This window comes from Sinocyclocheilus anshuiensis, unplaced genomic scaffold, assembly GCF_001515605.1.
Source record: "Sinocyclocheilus anshuiensis isolate Anshui unplaced genomic scaffold, SAMN03320099.WGS_v1.1 scaffold1265, whole genome shotgun sequence".
NCBI classification, from domain to species: Eukaryota; Metazoa; Chordata; class Actinopteri; order Cypriniformes; family Cyprinidae; genus Sinocyclocheilus; species Sinocyclocheilus anshuiensis.
This window is the reverse complement of record NW_015551081.1, coordinates 48,279-69,274: the sequence shown is the minus strand read 5'-3', so window position 1 is coordinate 69,274 and position 20,996 is coordinate 48,279. Positions and strand designations below refer to the sequence as shown.

Below are 20,996 nucleotides of genomic sequence, written 5' to 3'. Positions count from 1 at the left end.
GTAACATTTCCATCACACGCTTGAGGTATTCGGCCAATCACAACGCACTGGATAGCTGGCCAATCAGAGCACACCTCGCTTTTCAGAACAATGAGCTTCGTAAAAATCGACGCGTTTCAAAAAGGCGGAGCATATAGAAGAGAAACAATAATGTACAGTATGTGGAAAATAATGTTTTTTTTTAACCTTAAACCGCATAAACACATTTCATTATACCAAATACAAAAAATAATGTTCTTTTTAGCAGCATCATATGACCCCTTTAACTGTTTAAGCCTATAAAGCGGCAAAAATAATGTTCAATACTCCCGCGCTCTATGAGCACCAACTTTATGTGCGCGCACCTCTCTGACAGCGCTCAGAAACAGTCTCTCAGACTGTGCTTGTACATGCCGAAATGAGTTCTATTTTGCTGCAGATTCATCGGCTTAAAATTCCTTGTTTTTAAACAGCAATGTTAAAAAACACATGCAAACAATATGTTTTCGTGACCGCATAGCACAGCAACGTCAAGTGAGCGTGTAACCACGATAGAGACAATAGTACAAAGTCTCTAACAGTTGAGAAATTTCTACTGGTTAATCATGTCTTCCAGTATATCACCCACCCCAAGCGCACACTATGCTGATGAGGAAATTTATGTCACGTGCACATACCAAAGCATACTTGCAAAAATTGTCATATACTTTGGGCTTAACTCTGAGTCAATTGCTGCCCATGTACACTTGCTTTTGTGGTTTGATCTTAGTCAATATTTGCATGCAGTAGACAGCAGAGCAGCTCGCTAGGTTTTGGATCAGGGCTGTGAGTGTGCACTTGTGTGTACTAACAGTAGTGAAGTGAAGCAGGCGGGGAAGGCTGGTTTTAACCCGTAGGGCTGCAGACACATAGATTTCTGCCAGTGTGGCAACAGGGAGACAGTCCCCTGCACACTCGGCCAGGTTGAGAGCGCTCAGTGCCATGTGGATTGCAGAGAGGTGGCTTCCTCCGAGCTTGCCTGCACACAGATCAACATCATGAGCAAATACGATGAATGGCTAGAAGATTTATCATGTGTTATGTCTGGTTAAGGTGTGTCACGGTTTCCTGTAGAAGAACTTAATGTTCTAAAGCTGTCTCTGACAAATAACAAATGACAGACCATTAGACATTCAGGAGCAGCACAGAGTTGCGATCATATGAATATGCAGAATTTTTGGGTCCAATTTGAGCTTCAGTTGCAGGGTTATTATAGTTAGCTAAAACTAAAACCAGAAGAAAAGAAAAAAATTTAAATTAAAATGTTTTGTTGCTTCAAATAAATGTTATCAGAAATACAATTAAAAAAAAAATGTCAACAAGTTGAAGGAATCATTTCGCATTTCAATTAGGTTTAACTTGATGTATAAATGTAAATATAAATGTAGAAAAACATTTAAAAAATACTAAAAATTAGTAAAGCTAATATATAAAAATTTAAACTATTTCAAAATAGTAAATAAATAAAAATGATAATAGCATCTCAATGACACTAAAATAACACTGTTTGGTTGCGTTGAAATATTTGAACTATATTTGTAACTAAACAACCACCTGACTGGATGTGATGCATTCAAATCAAAACTATTAGCGCAAAGTGAGAAATACCAATTTTTTAACTAAACGTTATTCTTTTGAGACACCATATGACATGCTGAAAAAAAAAAGATTTATTAACTAATTTATTCATTACAATTTATTAGTTTGTTTCCTCATTTTAAGTGGCTTCGTTGTACTAATTCATTCTCAAGATTTAATAATTTGTTCTTGTTTTAGTTCAATCATGGCCATAATTTAACTACATTAAAACAAGGAAACAACGTAGTACAATGTGACCATAACTTAACTAAAAGAAGGGAACAACTTAAGAACTAGTGATAATAATTTCTTAATTCGTAGCCACAATATCTTTTATTTTCTCTCTCCATATATCATGTCCGTGGCTCCGTATTCTTCTGTAAAAAGGGAAATATAGAATCATTGTCCAAACTAATTGTTTTATAATTGTTAAATGATTATTTGCAAAGATTAGCTCTAGAAAACCACACTTTTCTTTCAAACATGTTGGCCGTCATACGTTTGTGTGGATATATGCATATATTCATTATTCATTTTACTATGGTGAACTAAAGGGGGGTGATATTTGTATGCAAATGTCGGAGATAAGGTGAAAAAGGTGGCCTACCAGTTCACAAGGTTACCTGATTCCTCTATAAGCTACAGCGACTTACCGGTCATGTGGAGTTGGTGTAGACGGTGGTAGACCAAGGCGGCATCACGGCAGCTCTTACGGGCATCTTCCTGTAGGGGGCGGTTGGAACGGAGGGCTCCGGCACGGCTGGCTAGCCAGCGGCCCACCCACAGTCTCTGCAGACACAGACGCAGGGCGGACCACAGCACAGCACAGGTCAGGTCCAGCTGAGACGTGGGCAGAGGACGACCAAGAGCTTTGAGGCACGTCCAGAGGTTCTGAGAGGCCTGAGCAAAGTCGCCCTGCAGAAAACCATTAGACAAACAGATATCAGATGTGTAGAAGATGGTCTGGTGGACTTTGACCTCCATATCAATAACAGATGAGTGCAAGAAAGCATTTTATACCCTGGCTAGATCCAGATCGGCCTGTTTGCGGTGTCTCCAGAAGAGGACAGATGATTCCGAGTGAGGTCTGGTCACAGGTTCTCCATACACGAGCAGGCGGATCAAAACTCCAGCGACCAGAACACCGTTCAGCAGCCACAGCAGAAGAGTGGGCAACATCCAATCCATCCAACCCCAAGAGTCGGCTACACGCATCAAAACAAGATCGCATTGTTAGCATTTAGATAGGGATGGGACGCTACTCTGAACATATCGTGAGTATTAGTACCTGCATCCTGCACTGCCAGCATACTCCTTCCTGTGTGTCCAGAGACAGTCGTCCCAGAGCTGCTCCAGCCTCCACACAGCAGGGACGCCAACGGGTTAAAGGATAGGAAGAGCAGGGTGAAGGCGCACAGAGCCATGCGAGAGCGGTCCAGCATTCCTCCAGCCCTCTCAACCACAGGCTAATAGAGAGAACAGGAAACAGAAATTGGCGTTAGATCATTACATGGTTATTCTTCCAAGTTCTTGACCTCAAGCAATCGAATTATCCACCGCACACTAACACATCCAATTACTTCATGACCGAAGCCAATTCATTAAAGGCATGATAGGAGCTCTGGAAGATCGGAGTTTCTGCTACCTTGTTGTCTTCTTCCATCGGGCTGTCCGACTCCGAGTCGCTGCCGTGGTGGGAGAAGGGGCCGCTGGATTGAGGCGAGCCTACATCTGATGCTGGAGGGGTGGGGATTTCTGGTTTCACATCCACATCCATGATCACAAGGTCCTTCAGAGACTCTGAGGAGGAGAAGCGACAAGTTAATACAAAGACAACCATGCTCCCCATGTGAAAAAGAAGTGTGCTTAATTGTATTGAATGTGCACTTTTAATACTTTTGAATCTTAAAAGTATACTTTTAGAAAAATTTACTTGCAGATAATATATTACTAGAATAAAAGGCCTTTTAGGTGTACTTAAAGAGGGACACTTGCATGACTATAATTCTTAACACTTAAAAGTGTACTTTGTAATAATGTCAAATTAGAGGTTTTACTTAAAGTACATTTTACATAATGTTTTAATAAACTTTTGTCATGCTTTAAAGTACACATATTTAATGTTGATTTGCATACTAAAGCACATTCGAGTTACTTGATTATCATTTAATTGTAATGTGTTATTTGATAATACATTTAAACTAGTGCTGTCAAAACGATTAATCGCGATTAATCACATCCCAAATAAAAGTTTTTGTTTACATAAAATGTGTGTGTACTGTGTATATTTATTATGTATATATAAATACACACACAAACAGCACATATTTTGAAAATATTTACATGTATATATTTATATTAATATAATTTAAATCATATATAAATATATTTAATATATAAACTTAACATATTTTTCATATGTTAAGTTTAACATATATGTGTCTGTATTTATATAAGCATAATAAATATACAGAGTACACACTCATATATTATGTAAACAAACTTTTATTTTGGAAGCGATTAATCGCGATTAATTGTTTGACAGCACTAATTTAAAGTGAATATTTTTTTAAATGTACTAAATTGCAATTTCATCTTTACAAATGTGTAATTACAAATTTAAATATATGATAGGCATGCTGTTTCTATAGAATGACAACGATTGTCAGTACATTCAGTACTTTAACCATATAATCAAAGACAACAGAAGAAATTATGAATTAGGCTACATATAGAAATGTACTTAAGTCCTACTTAAGAGGATCAAAAAAGCACTCTATAGATCAACATATAAAATCATATTGCATTTAATATACATTTAAACAGAACTTACTGTTCTTCTGAATGGACATTTTGAGTGCCATGTTCTCCTGCTTTAGTTTTTGGTTGGACTGCTGAAGGTAGCGAATGTAGTCAATAGTTTTCCTCAAAACGGCCGACTTATTGAGCTGTAGAAGACAAAAAATTCATCTTATAATGATGTTAAAGGCATCTTCCAGCTAAAAATAAGAGCTACAAAATCGGCTAATCTAGGTTAGCTCATCTAGTTAAACTCCTTTGGTTAAAGTTTTCAAATGAACTTCAAGGGTCACCAAGATGAGGAAACCAGTTATGTAATTGGGTTTTGGCTTCACCTTAGCTTCTGTCCCAGCCACCAGGTCTTTGAGCTCAATGATCTTGTCATTGATGGAAGAGCGGTAGCGTTTTTCAATGGCGTTATGGGCTGTGCGTTTCTCGCCCTTGTGCGGCTGGCCGCCTGGTTTCCCGCTGATGGCGATGCGATTGATGGGCAGTTTCTCTGTGTCCACCAGCAGCGGAACGGTGGTCAGGATGGTGCCTCCACTCATCAGTGCCTGAGACAAGAGATGTACAGATCCACAAAATAAACACAGAGGTCTTCAGAAACGCATTAGGAAAAAAAAAAAGTGAGAAATATTTCAAATAAACAAAAAAATTTAACTTCTGCATGGTTTAAATTTGACATTTAATATCAAATATCTTGCACATGGATGTATAGCACTACTAATACGATTGAAGGGCCAGTTCACACCAAGAACAAAACAACAAACTGAAGCAAATCTGTGAGTTTTAACTTCACAGAGTCTTGGGACTGTGTTTGTGTACCTGCAGTGAGGTGTTCTGGACTGGCGCCGTGGATGTAGCCAGCGTTGTGATGCAGGGTGACGCGACTGTTGTTACCATACATGCATCAGGCTTCAGAGTTGCGAGTAAGAGAGAGTCTGCCTTAATGAACTGCGGCTGCAACAAAACCTGCACAACACATGAAGAACGCTTAGTGCACACAATTAAGACTGTAAAATGTAAGTTATTGTGCATGCGGGCATCAGTAGGCCAATAAAAGCACTTACAGGAACCTGCTGAACCTGAGGGGAGATGGTCTGTGTAGGAGGGCTGGACAAGGTGGTCAGGATTGGCGAAGCCGAGAGGCTCTGCACCTGGGCTTGGATGGCCATTGGCTGAACATTCTGTGGAGAGGTGGAGAGACTCGCGATTGGCTGAGGGGAGCTCTGCTGAGTGACAGCTGCAAGAACCAATTAGATCATGAGAGGAAGAAAGGCAAGAAGTTGCACTAAAGCATGATTTCTCCCTTTCTATGTAAAGCGCTTTGAGTGCCCAGAAAAGCGCTATATAAATGTAAGGAATTACACAACAAATAGCATTCAGGCAGAAACCTTAACCACCCTTTGTTCCACCCTGGAGGAAATATTATTATTGTTTGAAATCTATTGATATGTGAACACGCTATCAATCAGGAAGATATTGTGGTATTTTTAATCAGTTGTTTGGACTCTCATTCTGACGGCACCCATTCACTGCAGAGGATCCATTGGTTAAGTAAAGCTAAATTTCGCCAAATCTGTTCCCATAAAGAAACAAACTCATCTACATCATGGATGTCCTTTTTTTTTTTGTGAACTATGAATTAATAACAGGTATATAGTGGCCTATAGGAATTTTCACTAACACAGGAATTTACAATACATTTACACTGGACCAAACCATTTTGCAATTTCAATCATTGTGATAAATCATGCAGCCCTACATCATACCCAAATCAACAAGTAGAACACCATACATTTGCTCTAATCAGTGAATGTTAGAAATAGTACCACATGCAATCAGTTTTTCTCTGATGTTTTCAGTTCATTTGTAACCACTTTTAAATGTTGCTTTTTCCTGTTCAGTTCACTGTGATTAAGTGTTTGCCTTAATTTTGATTCTCAGCCTCCACAGTTTTTCACTGATTAATTTAGTGATTTCAATAAATATGCTTTGCAATGTTAGACCAATTTCTAGCCCACATAAGAATAATAATATCCTATGAATTGTTTTTGTTCTTTTTTTTAAGCGGAAGAGGATTAAGTTAGTTAAGTATGAATTTTTTTTAAACTTGAGCACACACAAAACAAAAATCACACTATTATCTTAACACATATCTCCAGTTCATTATGACAGGATGTTCGATAAAGCTTGTCTCCGCAATAATAACAGTAAGGTGGTGAAGGGTCATTTATAACTACAGAAATTCATAACTCAATTCAGCCTGACTGAACTTTGATCTACACTAGTGTGATGTTGTATTCTCTCTTTGACCTGGTGGTGACATTACCTAAGGCTAAAAAACGATAAGCAGAATGAAAGGAAATTAGAAAAGCATATACAAAGAAAGAATGTGGGCTGGGCAGCTTTACACATGAACATAATGTACGGTAAAAGTTCACTAGGTTTCCAGGACTGACAACAGTGACTTCACCGTCTGCACCTTGAACTCAAATGGCCTTTTCTGACATATGACTGATCAAAGGTGATGCATTTTATAGTCTTAGTAATAGTGGTAGTCATGAACAATGTTCATACTGTGCATTACTCATGAACAACATGCATAATCATTACACAAAAGAACACATAAATCTTTCATTAAAAAAAGTTGAGTCTGCAGAAGGAGTGAGATTGATGACAACATTTGATTTTTTTACTATAAAGTCATAAACACATGCTTCCAATCAAATATGTAAACACTGCACTGATTTAAAATGACTGAAATCACTGTGATAATATGATAACACTAAAACAAAAGCTTAGCTCAGCTGATTTAACAACTGTTGCTGGGCCAACAAATGTTCTTTTACATAGTTTATCAACAATACATTATTATTATCAATTACAGAGAGAAAGAGCTTTTTCATACTTCATGGCAAATGCACTTTTTTTTTTTTTTTTTACATTTTATTTGGTGTCAATGTTCAGTATTGAATGCTTAGTTATTTGTAAGCACGTGTCTGACAGTCACCGTGGAAGTCACATTAACACTTTACTGTTTAAGATGCCAATAAATTAATATTAAAGTGATAATTTAATAAAATGTGAAGTATTTAGAATTTAAAAAAAAAATTTTGTTGGCAATGTAGTACCCACTTTACTTGGAGTCACTTCGCCCTCACTGTATCAAATGCTTCAGTTATATAGTAGTTACATAGTTGTTAAAGACAACTAATAAAAAGTGTGAACAATAAGCTTCTCATTTAGCTGTGATTTACACCCTTTGAGATGAAGTGCCAATAGATGTAACTGACACATTTATGGTAAGATGTAGATGCATGTTTCTGAAAGTTCCTTCTTGCAGTTTTATTTTCAGATAAATCTTGCACACAAATGAGAGATTTGTCTCTTCCGAGTGCTGCGTTTGGCCACTTGTGGCATATATTTTAAAAACAATGTCAAAAAACATATACTGTACAAAAATTCCACCAACTCAATGTTAAAAGATCAGTTACTGACTTAATTTCCAACTCCTTTTTTAAAATGTTGTCTAGTTGACTATCTTATATAACTTAAACAATGAAGCTGAAACTGATTACATTATTTTGATGAGCTACAGTAATAAAAAAAAATGTTGCCATGATATAGACTTAAGTCCGTTGTTGTGTAAACATCATATCGCGAGAGGAAAAAATTACGTTTTAGTCGCATAACATTGGTTAATGGAAACACTGACATTTCGCAATCGTTTTTTTTTTTTTTATCGATATTTATAAAATATCACAAAAGTTTGCGCAAATCTGTAATGGAAACCAGGCTAATGTTGTCAAAACGATCCCTGTTCACATGGATCTGCAAAAACAACTGAAAATGCTGTATTGCCAGGCCAATAGTTGGCGGTATGACTTTGTAAAGAAACACTACACATTATGCGCACATACCTACAGACTGAACACATACTGTGCATGTGCATGGCACCATTTTCACCATTTTTGTAGTTTACACAGAAACAATAACGGTATCGGTTTCAAAAACTTGCACCTTGAAAGCTGTTTTCAAAAGTTTGTGTTTTCAGGCCACCAAAATGTCATTGTTTGTGTAAATTAGGGCTGTGCAATTAATCGCATGCGATTGTCATGCGCATCTGACACAGAGCTGCCCACATGGCTATTGCTCCTATAACAGCTCATTTTTATCAGTTATTTTGTCTTTGGGTTGTTATATTTCTCACAGATTTCTGCTCATTCTAAATCAGATACAGATAAAGAAGCATAGTAAAGATTACATTCATATTAATGCATTAGTGAGAGCGATTGTGTGTGTGAATTAATTATACCTGGCAGCGTCTTTGTCATTTGAACTGTTTGGAAACGGAGCGTAAATGTGGAAGTCCTTCAAAGATTTCTTATCCTGTTGTGCCCTCTATTGGACCAGCGACTAGTCGACGTCAAGCTTAAAGCGTCATGGCAGAGCATTGAAGTCGACTAGTCGACTAGTCGATTAGTCGGTGCAACCCCTACGAGACACAACAAAAACACAGCTCCGATCACAGCGTCCTCCATCCTCCTGTTGTTAATGTTGTTCTTCTTTGTTTCTGTTGTTGAACACCACGCACAAATGACGACGCTGTCGACCGGCGTACGTCACTTCTTAGTACACACTCTCGGTGCGAATGCAACCCTTTAAATGGTACTGGGAAATAGTTTGCGCAAAATCGTCCCAGTACTTTAGTACTGTACATTTAGTTCTGGAACTAAAGCGGTACGAAAGGCAATTCATCTGCGATTATGAACGAGATATTGCCTAATTGTCAGTGAACTACGGCTCTGTGTAGTAAATGCCACTCCATCTGAAAGCAGGTGATGGTGATTTACTACCAATCACAGAACCGGCTTTACTGACGAGATGCGCATGACAATCGCATGCGATTAATTGCACAGCCCTAGTGTAAATGAACGGTTAAAACGCATAAAAAGTTTTCCTTCTTTAGTTGAAAGTGGTCATGTGAGTGCCCCTTTATGGATAATATAATTTTTTAGATAATAAAACTTACCAGTATAACCGTTCTGGTTGGGGTAAGTGACCACGAGCTGCTGTTGCAGTGGTTGGTGTGTCGGTGAGCTGAAGAGGGCCTGCTGGGTTGCACCGAAGGCAGGGCTCTTCCCAGCTGGGGCAGCTTGGCTCGGGGCCGGCGGGGTGGAAGGGTGGAGGCTGGGAGATGGAGCCGGCTGAGCTTTGGGCTGTGTGGTCTGTAGTGTGGTGGGGTTTGCAGGGGTGGAGGTCACCTGTGCCAAAGGAGACTGCTGGAAAGTGGGTGGGTGGAACACCTTGTCCGGGATGGAGGAGCTGCGGGTGATGGGGGGGCCCAGCAGGGCATCCAGGTGGGGGCTGCTGCTGAGGATGAAGGAGGTGTTGGTGGTTGTAGAAGAGGAAGGACTGGAGTGGGGCAGGACTGAGAGGTCCTGCGTGAGGGCTGCAGGGGCAGGAAATGGAGCATGATCGAACAGCCCTCCAAACTCCATGTCCTGGTTGTTGATAAGCTGGAGCATATCTGTTAAAACATGGAAACAGAGATGGATACAGTGAGCAATGGGCTCCTCCAAGCATTCAAAAGCAACACCACGATCATAGGTTTGATTCCCAGGGAATGCATGGACTTAATCAGATGTACTGTCAAAAAGGATATGATGTGTTTGACAGCACTATAATAAAAGGGTGGTGCATTATAATTTGATAACGTTATCACCCAGATTAATCCAATCCTTTCAATGCAATTACATACGAACAATGAACTACCACCTATTAAATGACTGAAACTACAAAATAACAGAATTTTATAGTACTTTAGAAATGGGGTTATGCCACCTGATGAAAATAGATTTAGTTGATAAATAGAAAGTTCAAAACATCAGCATTTATTTGAAATAGAATTATTTTGTAATATTATAAAAAAAAAATCTTGTCTTTACAGTCACTTTTTCTATTAATTTAATCGGTCCTTTCTGAATAAAAGTATAAAATAAAATAAAATCTCACTTCTGGGAAAACAGACCAAAAATACTGATGACTCATCTTGCCCACATTTTTGTCCAACAAAATGTTCTTAAAATCCCCTGCCTGGCTAGCAATAGCATGTAGCGGATCATATTGGCACACAATAAGCACATAATGCACTTTATTTTCTTTCCGAACCGTGAATTGTTTGCAAAGGAAGCATTTTGAATTCAAGCATTTTAAAAGCATCTTCACTGTTTTCTTTTATGGTACAAGCTGTTAATTGTGGTTTTGCCAGGCTATGAGGTAAACTACAGCTTACTGGCTAGTGGCTATTAAAATAAGGCTCTTATATGCCCTGCACCAGCTTCCTGTCATAAAAAACATGTGCAAAAAAATAAATGTAAAAAAATGCACTTGACATAATATCTTTTTGTGGGGTTTTGCGTTTGCCAATTCTATAAAGGTGCCATATATTTCAACATTTATTTAAACATTTATTTAAATTAGCCCTTTTTAATGTGAAATATACTTGGCCACAACTATGATCATCCTTCCTTGAATATCCAAGAAATGCTTTAACTTTAATATGAACACAGTTGATGATCAGTATAACACACATAGCACTTACATCCATATATTTTTCCCTATTCTTTCTACATCTTGCTGATCTTATTTTCTACAAAGTTTTTTCAGTTTGTAGGATCTGTATAGTTTGCTGGTTATTTTGAGTTTTCATCTCAACAGGACTGAGGTGTCGAGGCCTGTGAAATCCACAGAGCACAAGTTCATTTTCACACTCATCGGGTCTGATCCCACATTTGCACTAAACCATGGCGAATTCAGCTCATGCTGCCTGGCTTTAATTCAGCTGTAGCTGGAGACGCTGCTCTGACTGCAGAGTGCCTCATTACAGAGTTTCATCATTCACTGCAAATCCTCTCGCACAAGGACAGAGACACAGCCTGGTCAAGATCATTCGTCTCACAACTACCTTCAGCCCAATGAATAAAATACATTCATTAGAGGAAATCATGACACCTCAAATGTTTAAACTACTGATTATGAAACTCAGAAACCTGCAGGCTACAAAAACACTGACGAAATGAAAGTTTGATAATTAATGACAACACTGGGTGACCATTTATCAAGATCACATAATCACATTCATCTGGTTGTGCCAGCATAATGACATTTTAATTATCTTGACTTTAATAGACAATTTACTCTAGACACACCCTAAAGGCACAACTCATCCATTTGAAAGTAACATTACAGCTACAGTTAATTATAGTTTTTATTATTATTATTATTATTACTGGAACAAAGCATTATTATAATCACCACATTATTTTTTATTAAATAATACAATAATATTATTAGGATCTGAGATAAAGAACTAAAAAAAATTACACACATATTATATATAATGTAATATACATGTGATAAATATTACTTATATTACATAAACGTTAATTGCTTAAATCAGAAAAAAAAACTCTTTTTTTTTCCCATTTCCCAAGTAACTCTCCAGAAGAGTAACCTGTTGACTTTTATTATTATTATTATTATTAAGTCATGTTACTAGGTTATATGCATATTTATTATTATTATTACTAGGTATCATTATTATTATTAACAATTATTGCTGATATTTACTGATTATACTTTTCAGTATAATCAGTATATTTACGGATTATGTACGTACAGTTATAACATTATTATAACTGACTGTTATTATTAAGTCAGTTTACTAGGTTATATGAATAATAATAATAAGAAGAAGAACAAGAATTATTATTATTATTAATTATTGCTGTTATTTACGGATTATACGTATGTACAGTTATAACATATTACAATTATTATTAAGTAGATTATATGCAAATGTATTATTATTCGTATTATTCGTATTATTATTATCATCATTATTAATTATTGCTGTTATTTACTGATTATATTTATGTACAGTTATAACATTATTATAACTGTTATCATTAAGTCAATTTACTAGGTTATATGAATAATAATAATAATAATAATTATTATTATTATTCATTATTGCTGTTATTTACGGATTATAGTTATGTAGTTATAACATATTACTATTATTATTAAGTAGATTATATGCAAATGTATTATTCGTATTATTCTTATTATCATCATTATTAATTATTGCTGTTATTTACTGATTATATTTATGTACAGTTATAACATTATTATAACTGTTATTATTAAGTCAGTTTACTAGGTTATATGAATAATAATAATAATAAGAAGAAGAATTATATTATTATTAATTATTGCTGTTATTTACGTATTATAGTTATGTAGTTATAACATATTACTATTATTATTAAGTAGATGATATGCAAATTTATTATTATTCGTATTATTCTTATTATTATTATCATCATTATTAATTATTGCTGTTATTTACTGATTATATTTATGTACAGTTATAACATTATTATTTTTTATTATTATAAATAGAAATAAGGAAAGTTCATTCCCAAAAGGGTTAAAAAAAATAAAAATAAAAAAAACATTTTAACTGCTCAAAATGTGTTTTGCATACATACATGTGATGTGACCCAATAAAACATAAGACTTCTTTAGTGTGTTTGTATGAGGTGATCGCGCTCAGCCAATCAGAGGCCTGGAAAGCGCCTCGCTATGAGGTTACTATCGGACACAATCCGCTTCAGCGCAGGGTTACTCTCGGTCACCTCACTTACATTCACTGTACATTTACGGCTGAACCATTACTAATATCAACACAAAAAGCTATAATAACGCAAAGAATATAAAAGTAAACAAATACGCACAGTAAGACATATTCGCACTTTGAAGATAATTCAGTGTCGAAACATTTTCTAAAACACATTTTGGTATGACATGCAGAACTGATGAAGTTTTACCTGTCAATTTTATGTTTTAGGCCTTAAATGTGAATTATAACGGAACTGTGTTGGTAGGTCAGAATACGAGGGAATGGCCGAGAGTAGCCGCTCCAAGTTGGAGGGGGGCGGGGCAATGACAATGAACACTGTCCGTAATCTAATGACACCTTGCACTTTATTTCCATTTTAATGAGATCTAACATACAAAGCAACAATAACCATGCTGACGCCCACCTGATCAGACCTGCTCACACCTAACGTTACTGCCTTCCAGTGTTACTGTCAGCGTGTATAAAAGGGATACAGTTGATTCTGAGTAAAGCAAGCGTCCTATATCATGACACAGTGGTTAAATATGACAACTCGTGCGTTATAGATTTAAAATAATAATAAGCTTAGTTATTATAAACACGTGCATACGTCTGACAGCACCATCTATTTATGTAAATATGTATCCGTCCCTAAAATACAAACACACAATTCACTTTGTCCAGCCTGCCAACCAGCACCGTGAGTGTAAACAAATGATCTCTTACCATCGATGTCATTGAGCAGAGCCGTGTCAATATCACTCGAATCGTGTAAAGACAAACTGGAGTCTAAGGTTTCCAGTGACGGGTCGTCAAAAGACAGATTCATTGTCCTCAACTGCTCTTTCAAGCTGACTTCAGAAGTATTCAAGTCCCAGCGGCACACAACAGGCGTTATTCCATGTAAACTAGGAACTTCTTGCACTTGTCGGGAGAGCAAATATGCCCGGACATTTGTTGGCTGCGTTTCGTAGGATCCGTCCGCTTAATTTTCGAATTTTCAACTTTGTTGCTGATTTAGGCAACTACCTGCTCGCGTTCGTTTCCATACTGCCGCACATGGCAAAGTTGACTTAAGAGTTTGCTGCTTTGCACATTAGCATGCTAACAGCGAGAGCCAGGCAAACACCAGAGCGCTGTGATTGACACGCCGCTCGACCAATCAGAACTCTTAGGCAACTACCTGCTCGCGTTCGTTTCCATACTACCGCACATGGCAAAGTTGACTTAAGAGTTTGCTGCTTTGCACATTAGCATGCTAACAGCGAGAGCCAGGCAAACCCCAGAGCGCTGTGAGTGATTGACACGCCGCTCGACCAATCAGAACTCGCTCTTTTAGCAGACGCTCTTTCACATGACTCGGTACTGCCATTCAAGTGTCTTGTAATGTAAGGTTGGAAAGCTACGAAACTGCAATTTAGGTCACTTTTTACTGTAGTTCGTTTTACTTAAAATAGAGTATGTTTTGGATTGTAATTATTATTTTTGTTGTAGTTTTTTTTCATATCTTATCGTATGACAAGTATCTAAATGTTCAAAAGCATTTGTCAGCTATTGAAACACGTTAATAATTATACTGACCTGTTTAATTAATACGCTGAGAGTCAATAGGTGTTAAAAGAATATAAGTATTCAACACATGTTTAATGTGAAGCGCCGAATAAACAGCCCATTTTTGTTTACAAAATCTCAGTCGGTAGCGGCATGATCGAGCCTTCGGTGGGCTTGTCTCCCTCAGCCAATCAGAGCTGCGCAGAGGAGGGCGCTGGGCGATCATGTTTGTCTGAGCCGCAGTGATGACTCCGCCTGTAGAACCAGAGAAAACGACCAATAGAGAGCCAGAGAGCGAGTGGGGTGATGTGACGTCACACACGTGGCTCCGTGATTACATCATGTATTTCTCATAGAATAAGGACAATAAACCTAAACGGGGATTTATGTTAAATAATACTGAAATAATTTGATACATACATATATATATATATAAAACACGTTCTTATATAGAAATAAATTAAATGCATCCAATATATGCACAAATTATATTATACACTCAAAAATGAAAATATATGCACACAAATTGATCAAGAAATTATTATAAATAGGATGGATTGATCTGACCCTAAATAATTAGTTGACTTTGTGTTTACAAAGTTAAAGAATTCTATATGTCACTGAACTCGTATCAACAAACTGAGGTGAAGTGGGTCAGTGACCGAGAGTAACACCGGCGAAACCAAGACACTCTGAAATACATGTATAAAGTGTTTGCTGAAGGAGGCAAAAGAGTCCCGAGGCTTCAGTCTTTTCTCCATGAAGCTCTTCAGCAGCTCTACTGCAATCCAATCAGTGGTTAAAGAGACTCGTGTTTAAACTAACATAATACAAGAACATAATTTAAATGCAAACTAGCATACTATTATTATTGTTGTTAACATAAGTAACGCTGCTATTATTATGTTAATGTGTTTTATTATAATTATTCTAAATGAACAAACACCCGGATTGCATCAACCATACAATATCATTATTGGATTATTGCACTGCGTTTTTAATTTCTTGTTTTACCCAAATATAACTGCTGTAGGCAACGTGTACTTTTCATTTGAGCTTATTTAAGCATACTCTATAAGTAGCTACACGTGTAATGTTCTGTTTTATCAAAGGCTATAGAATACTACATAAAGGGACTTTGGTTTTATCCGACTTATCTTTAAAGGTCCCATATTGTCAAAACTGAAATTTCCTGTCTTTTTTCACGATTACTGAGGTCTAGGGGCTATTTAACTACCATATAAGTTTCAAAACAGTCAGTTCACAGTAAAATGCACACAGCCTGCATAAATTTTTTGTCTGGCAGTGGCAGCAGATATGCGATCAAATTTCTAATTTGAGGCTGTATTACGTCGATTCTGGCACCCAACATCACAACAAGATGATATTTTAAGCTCCTTATGTAGCCGAATCTGTGCTGATTCCTCCAGTTTCCCCTTTGTTTTGCTGCCTCCAGCTAGAGCTGTGACGTCGCTGACCCTAGTTACCTGTGGTTGGCCTGGCCGTGTGTCACTCAGAAAACAACAGGCCAATCAGAAGAGAGGCTCATGAATATTAATTAGACAGTCCAAAATCTACCTGTTCTGTCCTGAGAGAGGAGCTGTAAAAATATATTGAGATGGTTTTCGGTACTTATACCGCAAATATATATTCTTAAGGACATCAAAACCTAAAATAAAACTCCAGAAAGGTGTACAATATGTGACCTTTAACATAAGAACGGGCGCGGCCATTTGTAAGTTGTGTGCGAGACTTCCGGTAGCAGTACAAAAATAGTCCGTTATTCTGACATTGCAAACTGGTATTTCTTATCATATTGTTTTAATTTACCATCGTAATCATACACACTAGTTTGTAGCGCAAATACTTTTACCGTTTAATAATTCGGATGTAGACGCTTTCACAGAAAATAGCTTGAAAAATAACGTGGAAAGAGCACTAGTATAAAAATTTAAAACTGGATAGTGATTTAAATTTTTTTAATTCATGTTTTAAAATGTAGTTGTGTGTCACAAAATAATAGTCATAAATGTAATTTTCACAACTTAATCTGGCAACTGCATGTAGTTTGATCACATAAAAGCAACCAATGAAGTTTTAACTGAACTCAAAGACAAAAAGTTTGCAGAATGAATACAATAAGCTGAGAAATGTTTAATTATTTTGCTGTTTTTTTTTTGTTTTTTTTTAAAAAGCTAACCTTATAAAAACTGGATATAACAGATATAACAATGAGCTTGTTAAAATTAATCACACAGGAAAATGTTTGCATTAGGCAAATGAATCACTTTAATAAAATAGTTTGGATTAAACAATAAATCTGACAATAGGAAAATGTATTACATTTCATTATTCTAAAATACATTTAAGACATTATGAGATAAATAATCAAAATAGTCAAGACTTTTAATATCACATGGCAACATTCATTTAAGCAGTTAATCCAAATAATGATTGCCACCGGATGAAAGCAGAGCTCTTTAGAACAAGCCAGATATTACTAACAGGTATTACACTTTCCTTCTTACAAGTAATTAGAAGGCTAAATAGATATTGCAGTTTTTTAATATTAACAGTAATCTGTTTGTTATTACATTATGGCATAACAAATAGCTATCTTTCAAACGGCCTTGGCTAAGAAATCAGGCCATTATTGATTCCTGAACATGCTGCAATTTCATTTCAATCACAACCACAGTGACTTGTGCCTTATATTCAAGTAAATCATACGGCCCTCCAGTGTTTTACACGTTTAACTGCTGATTTACTGATTTAGGGGGAGTGATGGAGGTTTGTTAGTATAACTGGTAACACAGTGTAAGCCCTTCCCATCATTAGACGCTTAACAATTGAGGTTTTGGAGTTTAAAATGCATCATGCTTGATCTAGCTGCAGTTACTTTATATATAAGACTGACGTGAACATCTTCCTCAGGTTGTTGGGAAGATAGCAGTGCAACATTTAGCATGATTCAAATGAAGAGCTGTACTGTACAGCTGTTAGTGACTGTAAACGGACTGGAATGAAAACCACTGGCGATCCTGCAAAGCCCTGAAATCACATGGCATAAAATCTTTCATGACAAAACAAAAAAGAAGGATGCAATTAAACATGTATTTTAAGTTAATACAAACTTTAAGTACTATACACACTTTTCTATTGTATATACACATTTTTGTATATGTATGGATACATATTTTACAAACGCCATTAGGCTAATATAATTCTTGGTTAGGTCTAGCAAGAGTTAGGGCAAAGCAAAATATCCATTCATTTCCTAACTTCACTGCCAAATCTGCCAATTTTTTGCTGACTGAAATCAATCCTTAAATAGGAATCTGACAGAAAGATGCAGTAAGGGGGCGAATTTAATGAAGAAATGTCTGTCATATTTCATATACCCCAAAAACAAAAGAAATTTCAGAAATGATATATTGTATCAAGCAAATGAAGCCTATTTTTGGCAAATGAAGCCTACTTTTTTTCCTCTATCAGTTTAAATATATAGAGTCTGTAGAAGTTAATTATGAGTAAATCATAAATACTTTTTTTGTAGGTTAATTGCTCTGAAAAGTGTAAATACTGGTGGTGTAAACATTTTTAACAGTATGACTTTAGGGTTTGATTCATTTTTTTAAATAATTTTTTATGTTTTTGAAAGAAGTCTCTTACACTCAAATGTCCACATTTATTTGATGTGAAATAAAAAAAATTAAATAAAACAGTAATATTGTGAAATATCATTACAATTTAAAATAACTTTCTATCTGAATATATTTCAAAATGTAATTTATTTCTTCTGAAATCATGCTGATTTGCTGCTCAAGAAAAAAAAAATGATAATAATAACCACAGTTCCTACAAAACTGTTTTCAACATTGATGATGATAATAATAAATATTTTTTATGATTATTATTATCAATGTTGAAAACAGTTTTGAAAACAGTTGACAATATTTATTATTATTATTGATGTTGAAAACATTTTGAAAACAGCTGAAAAATAGTTTTATTATTATTATTATCAATGTTGAAAACAGTTTTGAAAACAGCTGAAAATATTTATTATTATTATTATCAATGTTGAAAACAGTTTTGAAAACAGCTGAAAATATTTATTATTATTATTATCAATGTTGAAAACAGTTTTGAAAACAGCTGAAAATATTTTTTATTATTATCAATGTTGAAAACAGCTGCAAATATTTATTATTATTATTATTATTATTATTATTATCAATGTTGAAAACAGTTTTGAAAACAGCTGAAAATATTTATTATTATTATTATCAATGTTGAAAACAGTTTTGAAAACAGCTGAAAATATTTTTTATTATTATCAATGTTGAAAACAGCTGCAAATATTTATTATTATTATTATTATTATTATCAATGTTGAAAACAGTTTTGAAAACAGTTGAAAATATTTATAATTATTATTATTTTTATCATCAATGTTGAAAACAGTTTTGAAAACAGCTGAAAATATTTATTATTATCATTATCAATGTTGAAAACGGATGAAAATATTTTGTATTATTATTATTATCAATGCTGAAAACTGTTTTGTAGAAATCAAAATATTTCTTTTGATATTGGGATGACATATGACATTTGTTTTTAAATGAGCCTGTTCCAGTAAATCCTACATCATAACCAAAATTAGGATGCATTTTTTCAAAGCAAATGTTTCATATTTTTGGATCACTAAATTGCATATGCAGACATCTGATCTATGCTTTAAAATGCCCTCAAACGGTGCTTTTAAAACTGTAAAACTGCAATGGCTCAGCAAACCTCAACTCTTTTGAAAAAGTCAAGATATTTTTACAAAAACCTTTATCGATGGAAAACGCGTTCATTCTTCTGTCTTTGGTAATCCGCACATGATGATTACAAGAATATAGCCACTTTTCTTCACCAGAGCCTCATAAACACGACAGGCCAATCACGAGCGATGACCCACTGTCTCTGCGCTCCTACGCCCGATTAAGATCTAATATTTTCTTGCTCTATTTACCACAGAGACAGATTGAATCACAATCCATAGCTGACTCAGAAGAACTGACCCACATGAATATCTCACCTCATGGAATGACAAACTTTAAGAGCGTTAGTTCATTAATGAACGATAAATACAAAACCAATCAGCTCTATTCGACTATTATTTGACAGGAATGAAAGAAGCGAGCTCTCTAAAGAGAATCATTTTGGCTACATGTTTGCTTAAGCCATCACTTGACTGCGCCGTTCAGCTCAAAGTCTGCGGTTATGAAGCTGGATTCTCACAGTGCTCTATCAGGCAGGGGGGATATTAGACAGGGGTCTTGCTGTCGTATAACATCAGTAGGTTTGTAAAGGGAGGGAATGTGGTTGCGGTCACCAGCGAGAGCATCTGTCCCGTCACTGTTCTACAAGGCAAAGAGATTGTCCTCCGTCTGCTGTGTCCTCCTGCGGTTGCTGCTAGACGAGCTCACTGGAGGTCTGGGCTCTCCGGCGGGGGCCAGCGGTGAAGCCTGATCTGCGGATTTGGCCCGCTCCTCCAAGAACTTGTCGAACTCTAAAGAGACATCAGGAGAACAACTGTCAACTGCATTCATGAGTTTAAAGCTTGCCATGAAATAATAGTCCAAAAAATCTATTCGTTCCAAATGGATCTGTTTGTTAAACCTTTAGATGAATGTGAACTCAGAGTCCTTAGAAATTTGCGTATCAAATATGATACAGTAGGCTTTATATAGTTAATGCAAATTTGAAATAGTATTTTAATTAGTGCTGTCAAACAATTAATCGCGATTAATCGAATCGAAAATAAAAGTTTCTTAAATATATACATGCATGTGTGTGCATTTATATATACATAAATATATACACAGTACACACAGATATATTATGTAGGGTTGTGTACCGAAACCCGGTGGTACCCATGTAACCGGTATGTACTAGAACCGAAACAGAACGCAGATTTCGGTGCATCATTTCGGTGCCACTTAAATGCCTGAGCGATCGACTGAAATATTTGTCCTGGTTCTCCGAAATGGACGTAAGAAGCATGGGCGTCGCTAGGCCCTTTTTAGCGGGGCTATAGCGATTAGCTCCATAAACTGTACACAAATTCGTGATCGCCTCAGAGTCAGTCCCCTTTAAATTTCATATGAAAAAGTCTAGTGGTGAAAGAGTTTAGATCCATTCTTTCCTACAAATTATAAAACTAAATTTGGAGTAACTTGTGTTTGACAGACAACGAGCTCTGGTTCATATCACGATAGATGACTTTAAGAACTCAAAACATCATTCCAGTGAAACTAAACAAAAATGACTCATTCTGAATCCTTTATTTCTAGTGTCAGAAAGCACAAAT

General features: G+C 36.0%; 2 protein-coding genes across 10 annotated transcripts in view; both read right to left on the bottom strand.

The window, feature by feature from the left end:
• srebf1 (sterol regulatory element binding transcription factor 1) overlaps window positions 1-14,837 on the bottom strand; it is a 24,574-nt gene extending 9,737 nt beyond the window's left edge. For 2 of the 3 annotated variants that reach the window (XM_016452566.1, XM_016452568.1), the window contains exons 1-11: window positions 13,811-14,223; window positions 9,431-9,928; window positions 5,466-5,638; window positions 5,221-5,367; window positions 4,731-4,949; window positions 4,430-4,544; window positions 3,242-3,396; window positions 2,885-3,062; window positions 2,617-2,801; window positions 2,250-2,511; window positions 831-997 (exon numbers count right to left, since the gene is read on the bottom strand). In XM_016452566.1, coding sequence (XP_016308052.1) covers window positions 831-997; window positions 2,250-2,511; window positions 2,617-2,801; window positions 2,885-3,062; window positions 3,242-3,396; window positions 4,430-4,544; window positions 4,731-4,949; window positions 5,221-5,367; window positions 5,466-5,638; window positions 9,431-9,928; window positions 13,811-13,913 — 2,202 coding nt within the window. In that variant the 5' untranslated portion in view covers window positions 13,914-14,223. Of the gene's footprint in view, window positions 1-830; window positions 998-2,249; window positions 2,512-2,616; window positions 2,802-2,884; window positions 3,063-3,241; window positions 3,397-4,429; window positions 4,545-4,730; window positions 4,950-5,220; window positions 5,368-5,465; window positions 5,639-9,430; window positions 9,929-13,810; window positions 14,224-14,665 lie in introns of those variants that run through there. The other variant, XM_016452567.1, reaches the window with a different exon arrangement.
• Window positions 14,838-19,204: 4,367 nt separating this feature from the next.
• Window positions 19,205-20,996, bottom strand: part of tom1l2a (target of myb1 like 2 membrane trafficking protein a) — a 37,358-nt gene continuing 35,566 nt past the window's right edge. For all 7 annotated transcript variants that reach the window (XM_016452555.1, XM_016452558.1, XM_016452560.1 and 4 more), the window contains one exon: window positions 19,205-20,195. In XM_016452555.1, coding sequence (XP_016308041.1) covers window positions 20,047-20,195 — 149 coding nt within the window. In that variant the 3' untranslated portion in view covers window positions 19,205-20,046. The remainder of the gene's footprint in view (window positions 20,196-20,996) is intronic.